This window comes from Danaus plexippus, chromosome 6, assembly GCF_018135715.1.
Source record: "Danaus plexippus chromosome 6, MEX_DaPlex, whole genome shotgun sequence".
Lineage (NCBI taxonomy): Eukaryota > Metazoa > Arthropoda > Insecta > Lepidoptera > Nymphalidae > Danaus > Danaus plexippus.
This window is the reverse complement of record NC_083540.1, coordinates 2,037,014-2,056,809: the sequence shown is the minus strand read 5'-3', so window position 1 is coordinate 2,056,809 and position 19,796 is coordinate 2,037,014. Positions and strand designations below refer to the sequence as shown.

Below are 19,796 nucleotides of genomic sequence, written 5' to 3'. Positions count from 1 at the left end.
ATTTGATAAGAATCTGTTTAAAACAAAACGAAACATCTGTAAATAAAAGCCTTCACAATGATTCCGCACATAGCATGAGAAAACTGATTAAATATACCTGAGTTTTGATGTTAACGTTTCAAGATCAACAATGAAATCGGTATCGAGTGTGAAAGTTAAACAGGCAAAGGCAGTCCGCTGATAACGAGGCATATCATTACGAGGGTAGCGAGCCGCGAGTAGAACGACGCATGTGGCCTGAGAGGGAGCGCATCTGGTAGCCGAGGGGAGCGCGGCGGGGGTTAAAATTAGTACAGAAACGCCACGTGCGTCGCTCACTGGCGAATAGCGATCAGTCCGCGTCCAACAACCACACACGACACACGGCACACGACATTGGACACAACACACTACACGACACAGTACACGGACATCAATAGAAGCAACGTTATCCGCACCAGCGGAGTGTTTGTGTTTGAAGTGCAAGGTGACCAGCGAGACGGAGGTGCAAGGCATGTTGATGGCGGGCGCTCTGCCGGCCGAGTCCGATGGACTGCTGGCATTGGGTTCGCTCCCCGGCCAGAAAGACACCACCTGGACGAAACTGTTCGTCGGCGGCCTCCCATATCACACCACGGATAAGAGCCTAAGGGAACACTTCGCTGTTTACGGGGACATCGAGGAGGCTGTTGTCATTACAGACAGACAAACCAGCAAAAGCAGAGGATATGGTTTTGTAAGTGATGTTTTTAAAATTGCATTATTTTTATAGTATTATTAGTAGCAAGCGAAAACTTATTCAGCGATCACGATTGTATTGTGTAGCTGTAATGACACGTTAACTTGTGCCCGTGCGCCATAATGTCGCGTAAGAAACAACGTATCACACAAAGCGTTATCATGTCTGTTACCTATGTCATAGGTACCTTAATAGTAATGCACACACTTATATCGCAAAATTACATTAAACACGGAAGTCATGCCCTTGTAGTACAGGTGTAGTTCCACTACAGCAATCAGCCAACAATCACGGGGAAGGACATACAGTTTGTTTTTCTAACTAATATGAAAATAAATCACTCCGACACACGCTGAAAACTGAAATACAGATATATAAACTAGACTTATTGTTTTGCATAATTTTAATACAGACGATATTATAATTAATTACGTAGTCTATAAAGTTCAATATATTGATAAACCGTGACAGCACCTTGGCGTCAATCAACGTGTGAATAATGCATTAGTTTTGCCACAAACTTTAACAGTCTCGCTGTTGTATAATAGTGTTAAATAGAAATTTCCAGGCGCTTAGTAAAACTAAAATTCTTTGAGCGTAATAAAGTTTGAGGCTTCGTACGTTGCGAGTGGGGCTCGTGGGAAATGAATCACAACCCCATTTTCAATTCAGCTAGGGAGAGACCCTGGCTGAGGGAACATGTCTCGTTGCACCCTCTATGACATCTAAATAGCTGTAATAATAGCAATGCGTCGGTAACAACACTTTCGTGTATTGCATCATTCTATACGACAATTTTCAGCAGTTAAAGTAATAAATGTAAAGTTAAAATATGCATGTGGCGGCACAGTGCATCTAGCCTAGATTTCATAAGGTTTCAGCAGACAAAATAGTTCTTATTGCCTTGTGATAGGGACCATAATTCACAATGCTGCACAGTATGTGCGTGCTGGAGAGCGCGTCAAACACAAAGCCTGTCATTTGACACTGCGGGCATAGGGTAACTAACCTCGTAGGAAGATCAGTCTCAAAAATAACACCTTAAAATATACATATGTACTTTTGTTATCTGATGTTAAAATGTGAACTATTTTAAGAATTTCAAGTTTAATAACCCCCGGAATATTGTTTTAAATACTTTAAACTTCATTAACATGTAAAGCCGGCATATAAATTTTATATAAACGTGTTATAACAACGCATATAATCGCAATTGATAGAATATTCAATAAGTTCACGGTTTTAAGTTAATCAGTTTGTTTAATTACGAATACAATTATTATCAGTGACACGTTACAGTACATAATAAGTTTTCGAAAGTCCATGAAATAACCGGAAATTGTTTGTGAAGGCGTGGCGGAGGCTTTATTTATAAATATTTTGGACTCACTGCGTATTGTATTAAGGATCCTAGATTCATCTTAGCGTGGTTCGCTAAAATGCTGGGCGTTACGGATGCAGACACGCCTCTCTGTACCTATTGTCTATTTTATGCTTGATTGAATTAACACTCACTAAACCAGTAACGCTTATTTACTACTTGATAAACATACACGTAAGTCTTAATGATTAAAAACGCGAAATAATTTTTAATCTTAAATACAAAAAAAAATCTGATCGATTAGGCACCTATATTTACGAAATTTTTGACTTAAAAGCCTTGTATCAGAATAACACAAAGTTATAACCATAATCTTAATATGACGCACCTGCTGAAACAAAACAAAAGCTGTTTTAAAAATCGTAAAACTTTGGACCGTATTTTTTTCATATCAAACAATAAAGTCCTCCACAGATATTATTTTACTTTCCTATATCATAAATATATATAAAATATTAAAAGGGAAAGGGTTTTCCATTTTATTACTTGCGTTTCAGGATTATGAAAAATCTGTGTTGCCATAATTTCTCAAATAATTATTTTATACACACCCAACATTAGATTTTGTGGTGTTTATTTTTGAACAACTTTTCTGTTGACACAGATAAAACTAATAATAATTTGGCATAGATAAATAAATTTAATTTAAAATCATGCCAACATAATTTCTGGAATATTGTCGGCAATCTAAATCTGAAATGTTACCGAAAGGTTCTCAATTTATGTATACGTTGTGTTTATTTTCTATATTTACATCTATTTTGTGGTGCAACAAAACTTTTGTCTTTCATGATAAAATCTAAATTTTGTTACTAGGTATCTGTGGACACCTGATGTCATTACTCGAACTCGAAAAGATTGAATAAAAAAGAAGTTGAATTATAAGGATTATTTTAAAACGAGAATTTTATACACAAGATAATTTTAGATAGTATTTTTTTATATAACCTTTGTAAATTATCAGTGCACGGGAGTTAATTTATGCGTTTTGTTATCAGCGAGGAAGTTGGAAAGGAGTTTAGTGTGTTACTAATTGTTAACAGTTATTGGTCCTTAACGAGCTTTCTCTTTCGCAAACGAGGGCAATTTTATAACTTACAGCGCTACGTACAAAAACTATTGATGACACCATTCAGTGCTATGTTATGTTTGTACTGTTTTTTTTTGTTCATCAATGTTTTATAAAATCTTCAATAATATGATTTTATAAGAATAAATTGACTGAAAAAAATATATATATATAAATTTTCTCTAAGCAATACAAGTTTAAGACAAGTGTAATATTTTATTCAATAATTCTTAAAATACAGTTCCACAATTCGATTCATACATCATCAAATGAAAAACTTCGGACCAATAAAACAAACACAGCTAGCAATAGCCGATAAGATTCCTTATCGGTGCCATACCTAATTCCGATTTCAACGCTTTACTAAACAATTTTGTACAAACGGATCCACGTGAAATTTTAACCGATAACTCATAATCATCTGTAAATAGAGCCTATAATCGAATAAAGGGATTTTACGAATATTTTTCTGACCTTACAGGGGCATTAAATATAGCTTTTAATTAAATCGGGTCTCCTTCGTATTAACATACAATGGTGTATATAAATGATTTTCCTAAGAATTCAATATGGAGAAATCGGAACGGGAGTGTTCACGTAAATAATGTTTTAGACCGTTTCAAATAAACGGAATTGGGCTAATGTCAACTTTGTAGAGAATTGTTCATAGAAGCAAACAATCATAAAGTGACTATTGTTGCTGGAAATATAAAATAGGGTTGCCATTTTGCTTTTGATGTATTTATAATATTTATAAAAACATATTAATTTGTGTTGATGATATAAATAAGGATAACGTAATTATTTCTGACTAAACGATGTTAAATCGTTGTCCCTTTGATACAATGAACAAAGGCACTTTAATTATAAATAGAAAATAGAAAAAGCACTGTATTTTGAAAATAACATAACTACATAACATAATTTCATCAAACCCTTTTCAGTAATTTTTGTAGTCTTGCGTGATTTCGTTACGAAGACATCTACTCATAGACAAACTTTCATATATATGTTACTATGAATATACCTTTCGTTCCGGCTCTCAATGAAAGTTATTAGGTACATAAAATCTTAATTAATATAGAGACATTTGTAACCTTCATTCAAATTAATATATTAAATTATTTTATCTTGTAATATCCGTTACATTAATGTATAACAGAAAATAGTCCTAAAACAAAAAATAAAAAGCGAGGTAAGTAAATTAAAGATAAATGCCATACAGAGCTGAAGTAGGAGTAACCATAATATATTTCTCTTTAATATTTTTTGCAATTGATTAACGTACAGCCAACATAGTTCAACAACAAAATGCATCTACAATTTTAAATATTTCTGAATGAATTATCTAAAATATCTTGGAAAACATAAAAAAAATACATTGAATATTATTATAATTTTATAATATTATATATATATTTGTAGTTCGAAATATCAATATTACGTTGGCTGTATACGAAACTCCTTGTCCCGTCTTTCTCTTATGTGTCATGTTTTCATATAAGTAAACAAACATTTGTATAAACAGTTTTTTTTGGTGTTGTTTGAGATTATCTTGCAATCTCATCAGGTTTCACATCTTTTGTTAACACTTGAGATAAGTAACAATTGAACTGTAATTTTAATCTGAGCTGACATCAAATTGCGTTGTTAATAAAACAGTAAACTTAGCCTCCGGTTTTTAAATATTATACTTATACTTACCATTGTTAAAAAAATATTTTTGCTGTTATAAGCTTATGAATTACTTAATTCATATTGCTATTTGGGATTCCAGTATATAAAACCATTGCCAAAAGTTTTGTCGTGAAGAATAATCCGTTTTTTTTACATAGGTATACTTTATTTTGTGATTATAAACTCAAATTTCCATCACAGTCTGATCAATTGTTTAGCTACGTGTTACAGGTTAAACATACAAACCTTCTTTGTTACAAATATGAATAAACTGTATGTAACTTTTTACTACTCCATTTTTAATGTAATATTTTAAGTCTAAACCACGCGTGTTTGGTGTTTTGTTGAGGTTTGGTTATAAAATAGTAATTATATTTTAAGGTATAATGAAAATAAACTGGCCATAAACAAAAATAGGTTTGGACGTTTAAAAAATAAACTTATCAGAAACGCGCTTTAAGTGATAAAAATGATGAAAATATAAATAGTAATGATTAATTTTGATTCGAAAGTTATGAAGTTATTCTTGCTTTCGATTTAACCCATCGGCTTCACGATATTAATTCTAACCATACTAAAGGAACTATGATGTTCAATGTCATCAATACATTTTGTTTGTTCTGTTAAGCATTCGTTGGTTCAATTTACACTGGTATGTCGATACTCGCGAGGTGACCTGTGGGGCTCAATTGCATTACAATTGGTAATATAAACGTCACTGATATGTATATAAAATAAGTCAAAATCACGCTTGCAATGTTGAATAGTAGTAAAAGATTTTTTTATGTATATTTGATATGGATTAAACTTGATATTTATATTATAAATCGTATTGTAACTATATCGATGTTTTTTTGCAGGTAATAATGGGCGATCGGGCAGCTGCTGAACGCGCCTGCAAGGATCCCAACCCTATTATCGACGGCAGGAAAGCAAACGTCAACTTAGCAATCCTTGGAGCAAAGCCCAGAGGAAATTTGGCGCCAGGTAATTTTATTTTATTTTATTCAGCTGTACAGTCAATGCCTTTGCATTCAACGTGTTATGGAACCGTTTGAAAAAAAAACGTATAGGCCATGCCACAAAATTAAAAAAATACTGTTATAGTCATAAATTGCTTAATTTAAACATAAGCTTTAAAAGTGCTACTTATATATTAAAAAAATAGTAGCAGACATATTTTTGAAAAATCGAATTTGACAAGGGTTGTTTGAATCTCACTTACGCCTCAGCTGTTCGATTCGTTCACATGAGACCTTTTTTTTTAATGTTCAACGACACATCTTCGCCTCACAAAAAATTTGATCTCTTTGCGTGTGACAATAGTCTTTGTGGGGGTCATTAATGAATAAGAGTTGAGAACTATTTTATTTGATATTTCACTTATTGTTTTACCGTTGGTAAATAATATATGTAAATATATTTTTGCATTATTTGCCCTTATTAAATATCGTTTCCAGTGATTACATAATATTTAGTTATAATTGGCAGTAAACTGAAGTCCTTTGGCAGTTTTATTTAATTATCAGGGTCATTTGATAAGGCTACTCGGTAAGACTGCATATTCAGCGCTGCACCTCTTATATATTATGAAATATATGCCAATTTGGCCAACATCCAGGGCTATATAATTCCGTTTTGTAACAGTATGTTATTGTTCTACAATTATATATAATTTAGCTGCTGGTAATTCTGTTTGACAATGACAGAAATAACCGCGAAAGGGTCATTACGTAGGTATTGGTCTATCAAACAATTGTCACCTTTTATTATTTAGAAACCGCTTCGTTGCACGCATTCTTTATAACACTCCGGCGAAGCTTGAAATACAGAGATCTGAAACGTCAATTAAGTGACATACGTAATGTTTTTATATGTTCCTGATAAAGGGTAGTCATAAAGAATTGGAGATAAACACATTATGGAGGCTCCAAAGACAAATACACTGGACCCTTAACTATGAATGCAATTTATTTTGAATAGACATGCTGCTAGTAGGTTAGCGGAGCAAAATTATTTGATAATAAAATGAAAAGATAATTTTTAATATAGTATCGTTTGATTGATAAACTATTATCTTTTATCTTTCCAACACAAACCATGCACTCGTTTCGGTTATTAATGGATAAGCTTCATGAAGTATCGCGAAATTATTAAATAAATCTTAAATTATCATGATGATAAGTGTCTTTTTTTGTGGTGTTTTTTTTATTTAGGTAATTAGAGTAATTATTTTGGTTATTCATATCAGTTTCATTGTTTTTTTTTTTATTTCAATGTCAGAAATAAGCAGTTGTCATTTTATTTGATTTAAACTTTCGTTTTTTTTTTTTGTATGTAGATTTTGTCTTTTTTTGAAAGTATGTAATTTGTTTTCTCCTCATTCCCTTATTCTAAGTTGTATTAACAACTTAGTCGTATAGGCTTTCCTCGAGTGTTTTAAGTTGACTGTAAGGCTTCTTCATTTGAACGATTTATGTAATAAGAACCTTTCAATATTTTTTTCATCTGACTACAAATTTTTAGTATTTTTTTTTTTGCATACTTAGGAAGTTATATGCTAGGATACAATACATACATACTTTCGCTGTTGTTAACAGTAAGATATAAATGTTACACCGGTGCCAACAATTAAATGATAAATTAACTATTGTTTTAAAATGTATTTCCGTTTCCAATCGGTCCTCCCAACTATAAACACCTGTAAAAAAAGCATGCCAGTAACACACTTACAAGTAAAGGGATACAATATGTTATAGTGTGCACTAAATATCCATTGGTGACGTGTTAGCATGATTAACAGAACAATCCCCACCGGAATTCCGTAAACGCTCGGAACCGGAAGCGTAGGACGCCGCTAATTGATTGGACCCCGCACGCAACCCTTGTAAAGTCGGATTTGTGGTGAACGTTTGGTTATACATCAATTTATGAACCAACTGTTGTACATGTCTTTGCAATTTGCAATAAAGATTTTAATTAATATATAAACTATTTTCACGTTATCGAGTTATCGATCTTTTTGCTTTTATGTTATTTTATATCGACCATTTTATTGAAGCCGGTATCCCTATTCCTTAATAATTGACGACGTCATCGTGACGGTTGTTTTTTTTTGTGTTTTATTAAAAAAGGCTTTCACAAACATCTACAAATAACATGCTCGATTATAAACCACTTATATATAAATATTTCCGAATGCTTGTTTAATGTTCCCAAAAAGTAAACTAGCTCTTTGAATAACTTCTTATCATTCAGATACTTATATATAACGTTTGACATAGATTAATGAAGACGTGATTACGACACATCCGATAATGATCACATAAAACTAAATACTTTAATAATGTGCCCTAAAAAATACAACATTAAGTTTATTTTAACATATCCTGAACAAACACGTAATAGCTTACTTGATTGATGGGGTGTATTCTCATTCAAATAAACGGAAGGACATCTCTGTACGATTAACTAACCACTACCTTTGAATCTTCATATTATATTCAGGTCAAATTATAATACATTTTTGATATTTAAAATTAAAAGCAATCAAGCGCAAAGCATTAACTTAATAGTATTGATATACCGACACGTGTAGTTACAGTACGTTCATATTAATAGTGTATTGATAATTGCAGCCATAGATTACAGAAAATCTTGTTACACAGCAATAAAAAAACACATCACGAATGATCAAAACCGAGACAATGGTTTTAAAGGAATGACATGCAATAGTCGTTTATAATTGTGCTTTGATAACAGCAATCTGTCTAAGAAACCACTATCTTATTGACGTACGGAAAATTATAGCTCGTTCTTGATAATGTTTCTAATCAACGACTTTGTTGGTAGCGACTTAGTTTTATTTATCCTGTATTTATATTTAACATTCTTGTTGAATTTGCGATATGGCTACCGATTTGATGTTTCACGTTATTAACATTTCGTTTTAGTTGGACTGTAATTTGTTTTACGATTCGCTCTAAGTTTTAGTTACAGATAAATATCAGTTTGTAAAACGATATGGGGTTTAAAAAAGGAATCTATGCATATGATCCGTTAACGGTAATCTCTTAAACTGGATGGTTATGGTCCAAGATCATTTAGAACTCGCCGGACCAGCTGAGGCGATGTGTGAAAACCGACTGAATGGAATACCGTCGTTACAGCTATGTTTTGCGGAGTTGGCATTGTTTGAGTTGCGTTTTTTTTTTGAGAGGGGGAAGTAACAATGGGTGCGCGCGCGCATGACGGCCACCTGGCTGTGGCGTACCGGTCCTGCCATATGTCCCCTGTAATACACCGTGTACTGGAGCCAGGGGCTATAATGTTGGGGTGGTATGGGGGCCTCACTGCCCGTTACACATTATGATTTTAAAGACAATTACTGATTTGTGAACCTCGTTTATCGATTCCGTTGATGTTTGCTTACACTAAATTCACATGGATATATTTTTGTTAAGTGTATGCGTAAAGCGCGAGTCATTTGTTTGAAATTTTTTTTATTTAAATTTGTTATGTGAGATAGTTTAAAAATAATCAATTTAAAATGTCGTGTTCCGTTCCTGAATAAATATTTTATAGTCTCATGCAAAATAGTCCGTATGATTTGAATGAACGCGTCATCTAAAATTAACGCCACCAAAAACCATGTTTAGTCTTCAGCCGTTGTTTGTCTTAAGAGATTAACGTTTACGATCTAGTACAATGTGTGTTTATCCTTCATAAATCCATCGGACAAAATAAATTCTGTTAGCATTTCAAAGCATTCAGTATTATCAACAGTTCTTTCCCACTGAGTTAGGATTCATTGGGACCTACGTCTTTTATATTAAGGATAGGGTCTTTGGGATGTCCGTTGCTAGTCCGGTTTATGGAAACTTTTGTCATTTAAAATGCAACTGCCGGGAACCGTTATCAGGGCCCGTTTTGAATGTCGCATCCGGCTTTTATGAATGCGCCCAGATTTTACCTGCATCACTGATCTCATATTCCTTTTCGGTCGATTGGAAGTTCTTTTTTTTATGAATACGTTTAATATATTTCCAACGTATTTTTATTGAAATCAATTCATTGACGTTGATGGAGGCGTTAACTAATATCCGTCTTCGCTGCTTTCGCATCGGCTTCTGTGCCAAAATAAATAATCACTAGTCCATGATCTTTCATCATGTTTTAAAAATATTTTTATTTTTTACCTACTAAGTAGGCAGATAGGTGCTAAGTTTTTAATTGAAAATGATTTTATCAATGTCCTTATTTGGAACAGGTGTCTTTAATCTTTAATGGAAAATGAGAAAGGCTTTCATAGGATTTAAAACTTTTTCAATAATATGGAAACCCGAGTTTTGTCTAGACAAGTTTTTACAACTTTTAAAATATTCAATTTCGTTTTGAAAGAAAATACTAACCATTTATTATGTTATTCCGAATTTATTATTCCAATGCCATTGTCTGTTCTATATTTGATTAGGTGTTCCAAAGTTAATACGCAATAAAATTATATTCACCAGTTGTATAAAGTTGCTAAATATATAAGAAATATTTTAACCTACTTTCTGGAACGTATACGAACCGCCGTAGATTTGGACGGAGCGGACGAGCATGAAAACATTGTTAAAGTTTTATTATATGGGAGTTGATGAGGGCCGAACAGGGCACTTGTCCAAACACACCAGCGACACGTTGAATTATTAAATTCACCGAGCACCAAAATAATCGATTAACACCTATCTGAGAAATTGTAGAAAACGTGGCGTCTGGAAATGTCAGCGCGTTAAGTAATTGCTTATCGATTTTCAGTTGTCTGTTTTGCTATAGTTTTAAATACATTAACTATAAACAGTGTTATATTGGTATCTTGATATTTGATGCGTTTTGCTAGGTAATATGCGAAAGTGAAGCATGCAAGTTGCGAGTCATCATTGATTAATAGTGAGTTTATTTAGATGTTTAAGGAGGGGTTGTCCCTCCGTTTGGCACAGGGTTGGGATCGCGTGCGCCGCTGCCCTTCGCCGGTGCATTACTTATGTATGTCCTCCCCTCCCTCTCCCCTCGGGCCGTTCGCAGCCACTATTTTTATTTCGGTGTCGGGTTATGAATATACATGCATTGATGAGTCCGCACGCGCCGCTCACCAGCTCGATCGATATCAGATTCGAGCTGGAGGACCATGTTCCTAATATCCACGGTACAATGAACCTCGTATTATTTGGACGTATAGTGTATTTTTGGATGCACAATGAATCATCGATGGTTTTTTTTTTATAGCGTAAACATTTCACATCGCTGTGAAACTGGTCGATATTGCGTATGTAATTGAAGTGAAGCCCTACTCGCCGGCTCGGCCATGCTACCACGTGATCGTATCTTTACAGTAATCATGACTTATTTTATTGTATGTGACGGAAATATACAATTACTACAATTACAACGAACACAGTGTCACAGCTTAACTGTGATTTCGACCTTTTGAATTATATTACGAATGTTATATAAGCAATTTAAAAAAAAGATTATGTCGGAAGAAGTATAATAATAATAGCTATTTTCTAAATATTCATGTGATTATAACGCAATTATTGAATAATATAGTCGCATGATTGAATGTCTTCCAATATATTATATATCGTATTTAGCCTATAATTTGATTAGGTGGCACCTCTCCCAGTAGATAAATTCATTATCGGCGAGGTGTTGAAAAACTTATGGCTTAATAAGAGATTGAAGTTTCAATTAATTTATTTTTGGCTCCAGGATGTTGATTGGCACGTTATAATAAAAACACAGGTATGATGATAAAGTATTCACTATACATAATTATTCTTACATGTTTAATGAAATGAACCAAACTGAATGAATTACGAATAGGCTTGTATTGAGGTAGAGGAAATAGTTTCAAGTTCTACCTTCGTGTCAGGAAGTCCGCTATTGGGCTATTGTTCTAGAGTTGTTAGCACAGGTTCGAGGGTAAGTTCCGCCCTCCGGAGTAATGTGATCCCGAGAGGCGACATCCGCATGAAGCCCCTTAATCCTCCGATATCGCAGATTACCATACCCATACCGTCTCACCATTGATTATAATTACGTAAGAAAATAAAATTCTTACCTTAAAACGTTTCTCCGTCTCCAAATATATATATTTTTTTAATGTTTGACATCAAAACTTTGTTCATATTCTTATAAACCTACAATTATGTAGCTTTTATAACATAGTAAAACGTGGATCGCAAACTATAAGGTTATTGTTTGATTTACTTTTAACGTCCGGATATACGTTCATAGTTTTACGAAGTATTGTGACGATCAGATATCATTCTAATTTATTATGTGAATGTTTTTCACATTGTAGGTAGATTTTAAAAAATATTTTCAAATATTTAATTCCTTTAGAAGTACAAGAAACACGTAGCTTTCTTCGTGTCTTAATTATTATTTATGTACAACAGCTGGCGAGCAGAGGTTGGCTGAGCGAGGCAGTCCGTCCGGCGAACGACGCGGTTATTTATAAAACAAGAGTTGCGTCTCGTTTTGTCTTCGGCTGGCTCTTTATTTTGTCTAAATATACGCAGTTTTGGGAACGTCGCCTCTGTCGCGACATCAATGCTGGCGGTCCGCCAATACCACATATTTTCCAGCTAGCTTTTCTTTTGTACTTGCCTTTACTGTAAGACTTCTTAAGACTACTTTAGAAAAATCAATTATATTTGCGTAGATTATTTTTTTTAATATTTTAGCATTACAGTTTATTTTCATTTTATTCAGAGAATGACTAATTTGGCAAAAAGCACGCACGTGTACTCTAAAAATAATTCTCGGGTAACGTCATTAGAGTATGATTGAATAACTTTTATATGACGAATCTGTCTCTGATCATCCAACTTGGTGATGCTGGAAGTAACAAATTCAAAAGGCGCTCAGACCGAATGCAAGGCCGCCGGACACGCAAAATGTCTCGGAACTACATTTTGATTTGGTACAAAATTGGGACACAACTGGTCTACGTCAAATTCTATTCTAGTAAACTAACACGACATATTGATGATACAATGTATTAACAAAGGCAGTTTGTTTGGTGGATGCAATGAACAATTTTCCGCGCTTTTACTGCGAGCTTTGGCTTCTCTGGCACGTTTACGCGAATTCAGAAATCGTAAACGGTGTTTAACGATTACACAGAGATTCGATGCCTCAACACTGAACATTATATTTTGCTCTGTTTAACTATATCAATAAATTTATATTTGATTGTTGCCTGATGTTAAATTTACATGTTACGATCATGACAGAGGACTCTGGAATAAATTTGTATATGAGAGAGGGGTCGACTTCTCTTCGGCAACTACCGCTGAGTCTAAAATCGTATTTCCGTAGAATCCTTACAAACGTCGTTAAGCTTCGGTGTCGGCTTTGCAGTTCGTCGACCGGACTTCGAACTCCTGAAACCAAGCAAAAACATTAAAACAAAGCATTATTTACTTTAACTGGTCGTGTGTGGGCCGCTTTTCAGGAGAAACCGTGACTAATGCGGAGGGAAATTTGCGTCATTTGATATTTGGCTGCAAATGTACTGCGTTATATTTGTTTTACTGAAGTAATATATGTTGTGTCGACAATCGATTACTGTTGAAGTCGAACTGGGTCATCGACAAAAGAGCATAGCATTTAGGCCGTGGCACAATGGTGAGGAGGAAAATATAATGAATCAGATAAGGCCGGTGGTGGACAGCGGTTCGACCTCGGCCGTCAAACGGCACGACATCGATCGAATTGCGGCGCACATCATGGTCTCATCAAACACGCCAACCCTTTCATTTTTAAGGGTAATTCGAACATCGACACCAATTAAATGATATAACTAGTTTCATTGGTACACTATGTGATTGACCCACAAAAATAGTCCATGATTACTATCTACGTTATTAATACAACCGTTGTATTTTGTCTTAACTATTTGATAACTGATAATTAAAAAATATATTCTAGTTCGGTCGAAAAGTAAAAAATTAGAGAGAAGTAAACCTTATTAGATTCAATATTAATAAAACATAATGAGTTTTGTCATCTTCGAATAATATTTTACGTTAATATTAAAAAAATATAACAAATTTTCCTGAACCTGAAACCTGATATTGGTAACAATAACTAATTTATTCGCTGTCGTGTATAAAAACAAATATTAAAATAGTTTCTTTATAATATTTTTAATTGAAATAATTTATATTATATGTCCGTGATGCGTAAATCAATTACGTGTATTGACTAATGATTTGCAATGACAATAAGCGAAGGTCATACATTATCATAGCAGCCGAACCGCGACTCCTTCCGGGGCCAGTGCGGACGCCAGTCTTTGTAATGGCAGGGGAAATTTCACCATAATAATCAAACCGGACATACGACACGCTTATATGGCCATAAGCCACTAATCACCTACACTTTACTTAACATTAATTTTGATCGTGCTTCAGATCTTTGCCCGATTGATGTTAAATGTTCTATTTATGAATCTCCCTTTACATATCGCGATAGCCAATCCGAAGCCATCGCAGTAAGCCATTTATAGCAAGGGTGTCGTCTTCTTGTCAAGAAGTATAAGCCTGGATGCCGGAGCCCAGGCGGGCGGCCAGCGACCGAAATAGACTCAGCCTCGAGCGACTTAACAATGCAATAAAAAGAAATTAACATTTCTGAAGCTGCCTGTGCTAAGTTGACTCTTGTGTCATTTGGAAGACGTCCAATCTCAATGCGATATATTTTAGTTCCAAGTCCTCTCTAGTCGCTTCCGTTAAGTAGGATCAAAAATAGTTCGTTTGAGAGCTCTTGATGACAGATAACATATTTCCTTAGATTTTTCTTAATGAGGAATCGTAAATTTCTTTAATGTTTGTTACAGGCTTCGGACTCGCAGCGGCCGCAGCGGCAGGCGTCCGTGCAGGATATCCTACAGTACTGCCCGCACATTATGGGTAAGTTTACATTTGATATTGTGGCCTTTAAAGCATATAGCATCTGTATCACATCAATGTTCTATGGCTCAACACTTCGATATTTGCCAGCACAAGCGGCGCCGCATGCCGCTTCAATTACATCTCACGAGACAAAAATCAGACCTACTCACTTTAGATTACAGCAGAGGTAATTTTAGGAATATCAGATAAGACGAAGTCAATATCTACAGGAAATGTAGTAGACTTAAAAGACTGTCAGATAATGTGTTCGTGGAAAAGTTTATGTAACAACATCAAAATTAAAGGAATTGTAGGTAAGTAAGAGATGTAGTGTAGCATTGATTACAATTAGTTCAGCTGACTTTTGTCTCGGTAGATGAGGCGAGCGGCGTCTCCGGACGGCTAGCGACGTGGCAGCCGGCGGCCCACCTAGACTAAATAATCAGACATTTTCACATAGGTATCTATGGCAAGCGTGAGCGTGAGAGTGGATTTTTCGTTTTGGGTGTGAATTAGTCGATTGGGTTTTAAATGTTTACGTTTTGAAGCTACACGTCTCATGGGCGGCTCCGGTTGACCCGTCTCCGGCGCCGCTCATCATTCACAACCGCATCGTTATCGACACTCAATGTTTTCTTTAATTATTTTTTTTATGTTTTATGCCGTGTTCGTGTAAGATTTGTTGATTTTTTGAATTGAGTTTTGTTGGTGGTGGATTTCGTTTAATACACTTACTAAGAAAAATGTAACCGAATTTCCCTTGTAGCCTGTGGCGCGCGGCCTCCATCTATTCTAAATATTTATTGTATGTCATTTTAACAAAGCTTATAAATATTATATTTTAATGTTTGATATTACTAAAAGTTATTTTTTTTATCTTTTTATATTCACGAAAATATATATTTGTAAATATCTATCTATAAATATGAGGCCGTTTCTTTCAAACATAGAATCTTTATTTTATTCTAATTATAAAATTAAGTAATTGTGAGTAAATTGTGAGTTTTGTAGTATGTGTTTCATTCACGTTTCGATGATTATTAAAAGGCTAGATTTATTTATATATATATAATTGTGTTTAGTGTTCGAAATGTGAATGGCTCTGTAAGGGATTTTCAGTTACTTCTCGTCGCTATTGTCTTGTAAAACGCGTTGTCTCCACCTACAGCCGCCGTCGTGTCGTAAATATAGCGAATATTGCATTAAAAATATATAATCAGATATGTTGTCAAGGTGACCAGAGCCACCACAAACAATTACGTCTTATCGTTAGTTTAGACAATAATGTAAAAACAATTAAGTGAAAGTATCATTCGGTTAATAGAACATTCCATTGACACCATTTTATTAAAATGAAGATAGTCCGTCCTTGACATCTTTGTAACTTTGTAGTGTTCTCGATGTATAGGAGTGCATGTAAGTAATAAGTTATATATAAATACAATATAGGTCTAACAGATATAATATTAGAGGTGAATTAATTCTAGTTTCTTTGCCTTTGTCCTGTAGATGTGAAGCTTGTGTGTCGTTTCGCCAGTTTTATTGCTCATTTCGCGTGTTTTGTACCTGTTACGTGTTTTTCTATATGTTTTTTTTAGTTTAAAAAGTGTACATCCTCCATAGAGTTTGTCAGTCAAATTTATTTGAATGTAGGTATCTTGAATAAGATAGTAAACTACAGGTGGGCGGTTTAGGCGGGCGGAGCTTTTTGTCGGGCGTGCGGTGAGCATGCGCGTCGCTCTCCAGCCCTTGTACCAAGCTAATGAAATTCGCTTCTAGATCCGATCATCCATAAATCCGTCCCTATTGAAATGTATAATGTTAGAAAAGGACAAACGGTCGATAAATGGTGAACTGAGTAGCGTGGTCTCGGCCAAGCACCCTCTGTAAGCGCTGATGCAGCGTACTAGAAATGCTCTCGAACAACTTGACCGCCCGCCGACATCCGAGAAAAAGCGTATTCGGCATTTTCTTTTATCTTATTTAAAAATAAAGTATTGAAGAAAGTATTTTACAAGCCCCGTTGATAAAATCAATGTACACAATACACGATATCTTTTCCAATAGTAAGAATTCACATACTCCACGCTACAAGTGGTATGTTATAAGCATTTGCGTAATATTATCAAATGACAAATACCATATAAAATAGTTAATATATTATATCAACATAACGAAAACTGCGTGAGGACAAGTAACTGAGCTGTGTTATTCGGTTATTTTCGTCACAGCGGATCTGCTAGCACATTTTTAACAGATTTTTTTTCAACTTCCATGCCAATGACGCACGGCGGCGGAGTACGACAACTATAAATTGCATACCTACTTACATAACATAACCGTTTATCGATGTCTACTAACCTAACAGAACTAGATGCTCGACCTGTCAGTGCAACTGGGGCTAGGTATAGCGTGTGATGACAGTTGTGAGACGTGCTCAGTTTTTAAAATGACCTTTCACGCGAGCCTAATTTTGCATCGTGAAATGTCATTTGGGTTTCGGACTCCAAACCTGCGTTTTAAATCGCAAGTTTGGAACCGTTCTGGAGTTACGATTAAATTTAATGTTCAATGATAATTGGCAGGTTGTCCCCGGGGTACGTGTACGGTGCCCCCGGATATGTGGGGGCCATGAGCGGGGTGGGCGCCAGCGTGGGTACTGGAGGGGGGCTGGTGCAGTTGCCGCAACTACAACACGCTGCGGCCGTGGCTGCTGCGAACCACCTTTATGAATACCAGGCAGCTGCCGCTCAAGGAGCAGCTGCATACCAACAGCAATACGCTGCTGCTGGATTCGATCCGTATGCAACTGCTGCAGGTCCGTTTTAAACAACTTATTGAATTTGTTAGTGAAAAAAAATTTGCTATGTAGAAACCGTATATATTTAAGTTGCGTAAATGATTATAAACAATGCTGTTTATATAGCAGCAGCAGCAGCAGCCAGCGGTGCAGGCTACATGTCTCCATACTACACTCTTCAAGGCGGCGGTGTGCAGGCGCCATTATTGCCACCATTGCCATATCCACCACAGCTCCAAGAAGCACGAATGCAATAATACCAACATATCAAAGTGGCACAAAATAATATCATGAGCCACTCTCTCGGTGTTAAGTAACGAAAATGTGATGAGGTGTTGTAGTGTTGGAATAATGCTATCATTACGGTTCCATCACCGGAAAAACCAAAAAAAAAAAAAAAACTGTCAAATACATGCTGTATCAACCAAATATTAATAAATGACCAAAGCTATAAGCTTTTACGTTAGAATTAAGGCACGATGAGGGTACTTAATGCCAGTATAGGTGAAGGGTTTTAGAAAATTAATATTACCTAGCGTTGTAAAATAAAACTAGATTCTAAATAATCTAATAGCAATCGATAAACTGTTTGGAAATGACACTAAATAAACAATGGATTATAATTTCAATGAATATGTCATTTGCAACGAGTTTCGTCTAGTAATATAGTTAATATATTTTATACCTAGCTGTGTAAAACGATGTTCTTGCCTCATTATTCGACTTCCTAATGTCATACCTATTTTTTTATCTAAATAATATTTTTAGATATATATTTTAGGTATTACTTTCGTCCTAATTCATTATTATTAATGCCGAATAGCTGTCCGACAATAATGTTAAGAAAGATTTTGTCATGCGTTCAAATAAGTGGCCAGTGACTTTCCACTCCGAATGCGTTGCAGATTTGTCTAAATAAAATTATACCTATGTCTATCGTCTCCATCACGTGCTGTTTTTCTACGTTTTACGCCATGACTTTATTGCAATTTTTAATACTTCCAAAACACCTTCCTTTTTGTTTTTACTTATATTTTATTAGAGAGCTATTCAATTTTATAATCGTGGTACGAATGTGAGGTTAAGTTAAATGCCGCTATGGTCATAATGAAAACATGTTCTTGGAACATCAACTGAACTATATTTAAGATGCGGCGTTTTGACAAAATGTAGGCAAATATATAAAGTTACTATGTTACAGTAAAATTAGCTTTTGTTATTTCTGTAACGTGTCCACATTGCTCAATTCGTCTTAAGATGGACCCGGTTTAGCTTAAGGTAAGAGGAGAGCAATAAAGGGCTTATGTATTAATTATTAATATTATGTACTTATTTATAATAATAGGCTATTTTATTAAGGCCCTTAATTTTATGTTCTCCAAAGCGGTATAGAATAATTCAATTACTAGTCCATGTAATATTAATGATATTGAGTTTTTGACATCCGCTGGCCGACATTATTCTTTATAAAATATCTATGATATATAAATATTTGTATATGAATATTTTTTTATAACAATTCGATTTAGTAATGTCCAGGTAATGGCCGGCGTCGTAGTACAAGCGAAGGGCACTAGATATATCAAAATCATAGCATGTAAGTTAAACATAATTATTATAATATGCTGTTATTCGTAATTTATTTTGTTGATATTTGTAAATCTACATGTTGATAACTATTTATTATGTGGAAGAGTAATAAAATTGTTAAATAATTATTTATCGAACGGATCAATGATAAACCAATAATGTCCGATGAAAATAGATCCGTTCCAATATAATGAATTATACACACCGTTATTATAAGTAGAATATATTAAAAACATTAATCATGTTAGCCATATTCGTGGCCATCTTGCCTTAAATGTCATTATTTATACAATATTATATAAAACATATCACGACGCGACACCGCGTCCTCCAAGACCATAAGCATTTCATTCACAGTAATATAAGCACAATATATTTATGTATGACTTATATATAATATGATATCATAATAAATACCTAATAATTGTTATAATTAATTTAAAATTATACTATACTGTACTTAATTTAGGATAGTCTAAAGTGGAAAATAATTTTATAAGGTATTTCATTTTGTTTTCTTTCAAATCCCACTCCCATGTACCTTCGCCTTTCGAACGATTTAGAGAAAAGATTTTTAATTCTATTTTCGAATGTAGATGTCCAACGTTCTA

The 19,796-nt window shown here is 34.6% G+C and overlaps 1 protein-coding gene across 2 annotated transcripts; it reads left to right on the top strand.

The window, feature by feature from the left end:
- The first annotated feature begins 309 nt into the window (after positions 1-309).
- On the top strand, positions 310-19,688 carry LOC116778807 (RNA-binding protein 38-like). 2 transcript variants are annotated; one of them, XM_032672839.2, is made up of 5 exons: positions 310-715; positions 5,706-5,832; positions 14,741-14,813; positions 17,381-17,613; positions 17,725-19,688. In XM_032672839.2, the coding sequence occupies exons 1-5, from the start codon at positions 494-496 to the stop codon at positions 17,850-17,852; spliced, it is 783 nt and encodes a 260-aa protein (XP_032528730.1). In that variant the 5' UTR covers positions 310-493; the 3' UTR covers positions 17,853-19,688. The 2 variants fall into 2 exon arrangements, with proteins under 2 accessions (XP_032528730.1, XP_032528729.1); XM_032672838.2 differs by having other exon boundaries at positions 311-715; positions 17,722-19,688.
- Positions 19,689-19,796: the final 108 nt, after the last annotated feature.

Excerpts from the sequence above, each read along its gene's own strand:
- LOC116778807 (XM_032672838.2), top strand. The coding sequence starts at position 494 with ATGTTGATGGCGGGCGCTCTGCCGGCCGAGTCCGATGGACTGCTGGCA. Across the intron at positions 5,833-14,740 it reads CAGAGGAAATTTGGCGCCAG|GCTTCGGACTCGCAGCGGCC; the intron begins GTAATTTTATTT and ends TGTTTGTTACAG. Across the intron at positions 17,614-17,721 it reads TCCGTATGCAACTGCTGCAG|CAGCAGCAGCAGCAGCCAGC; the intron begins GTCCGTTTTAAA and ends CTGTTTATATAG.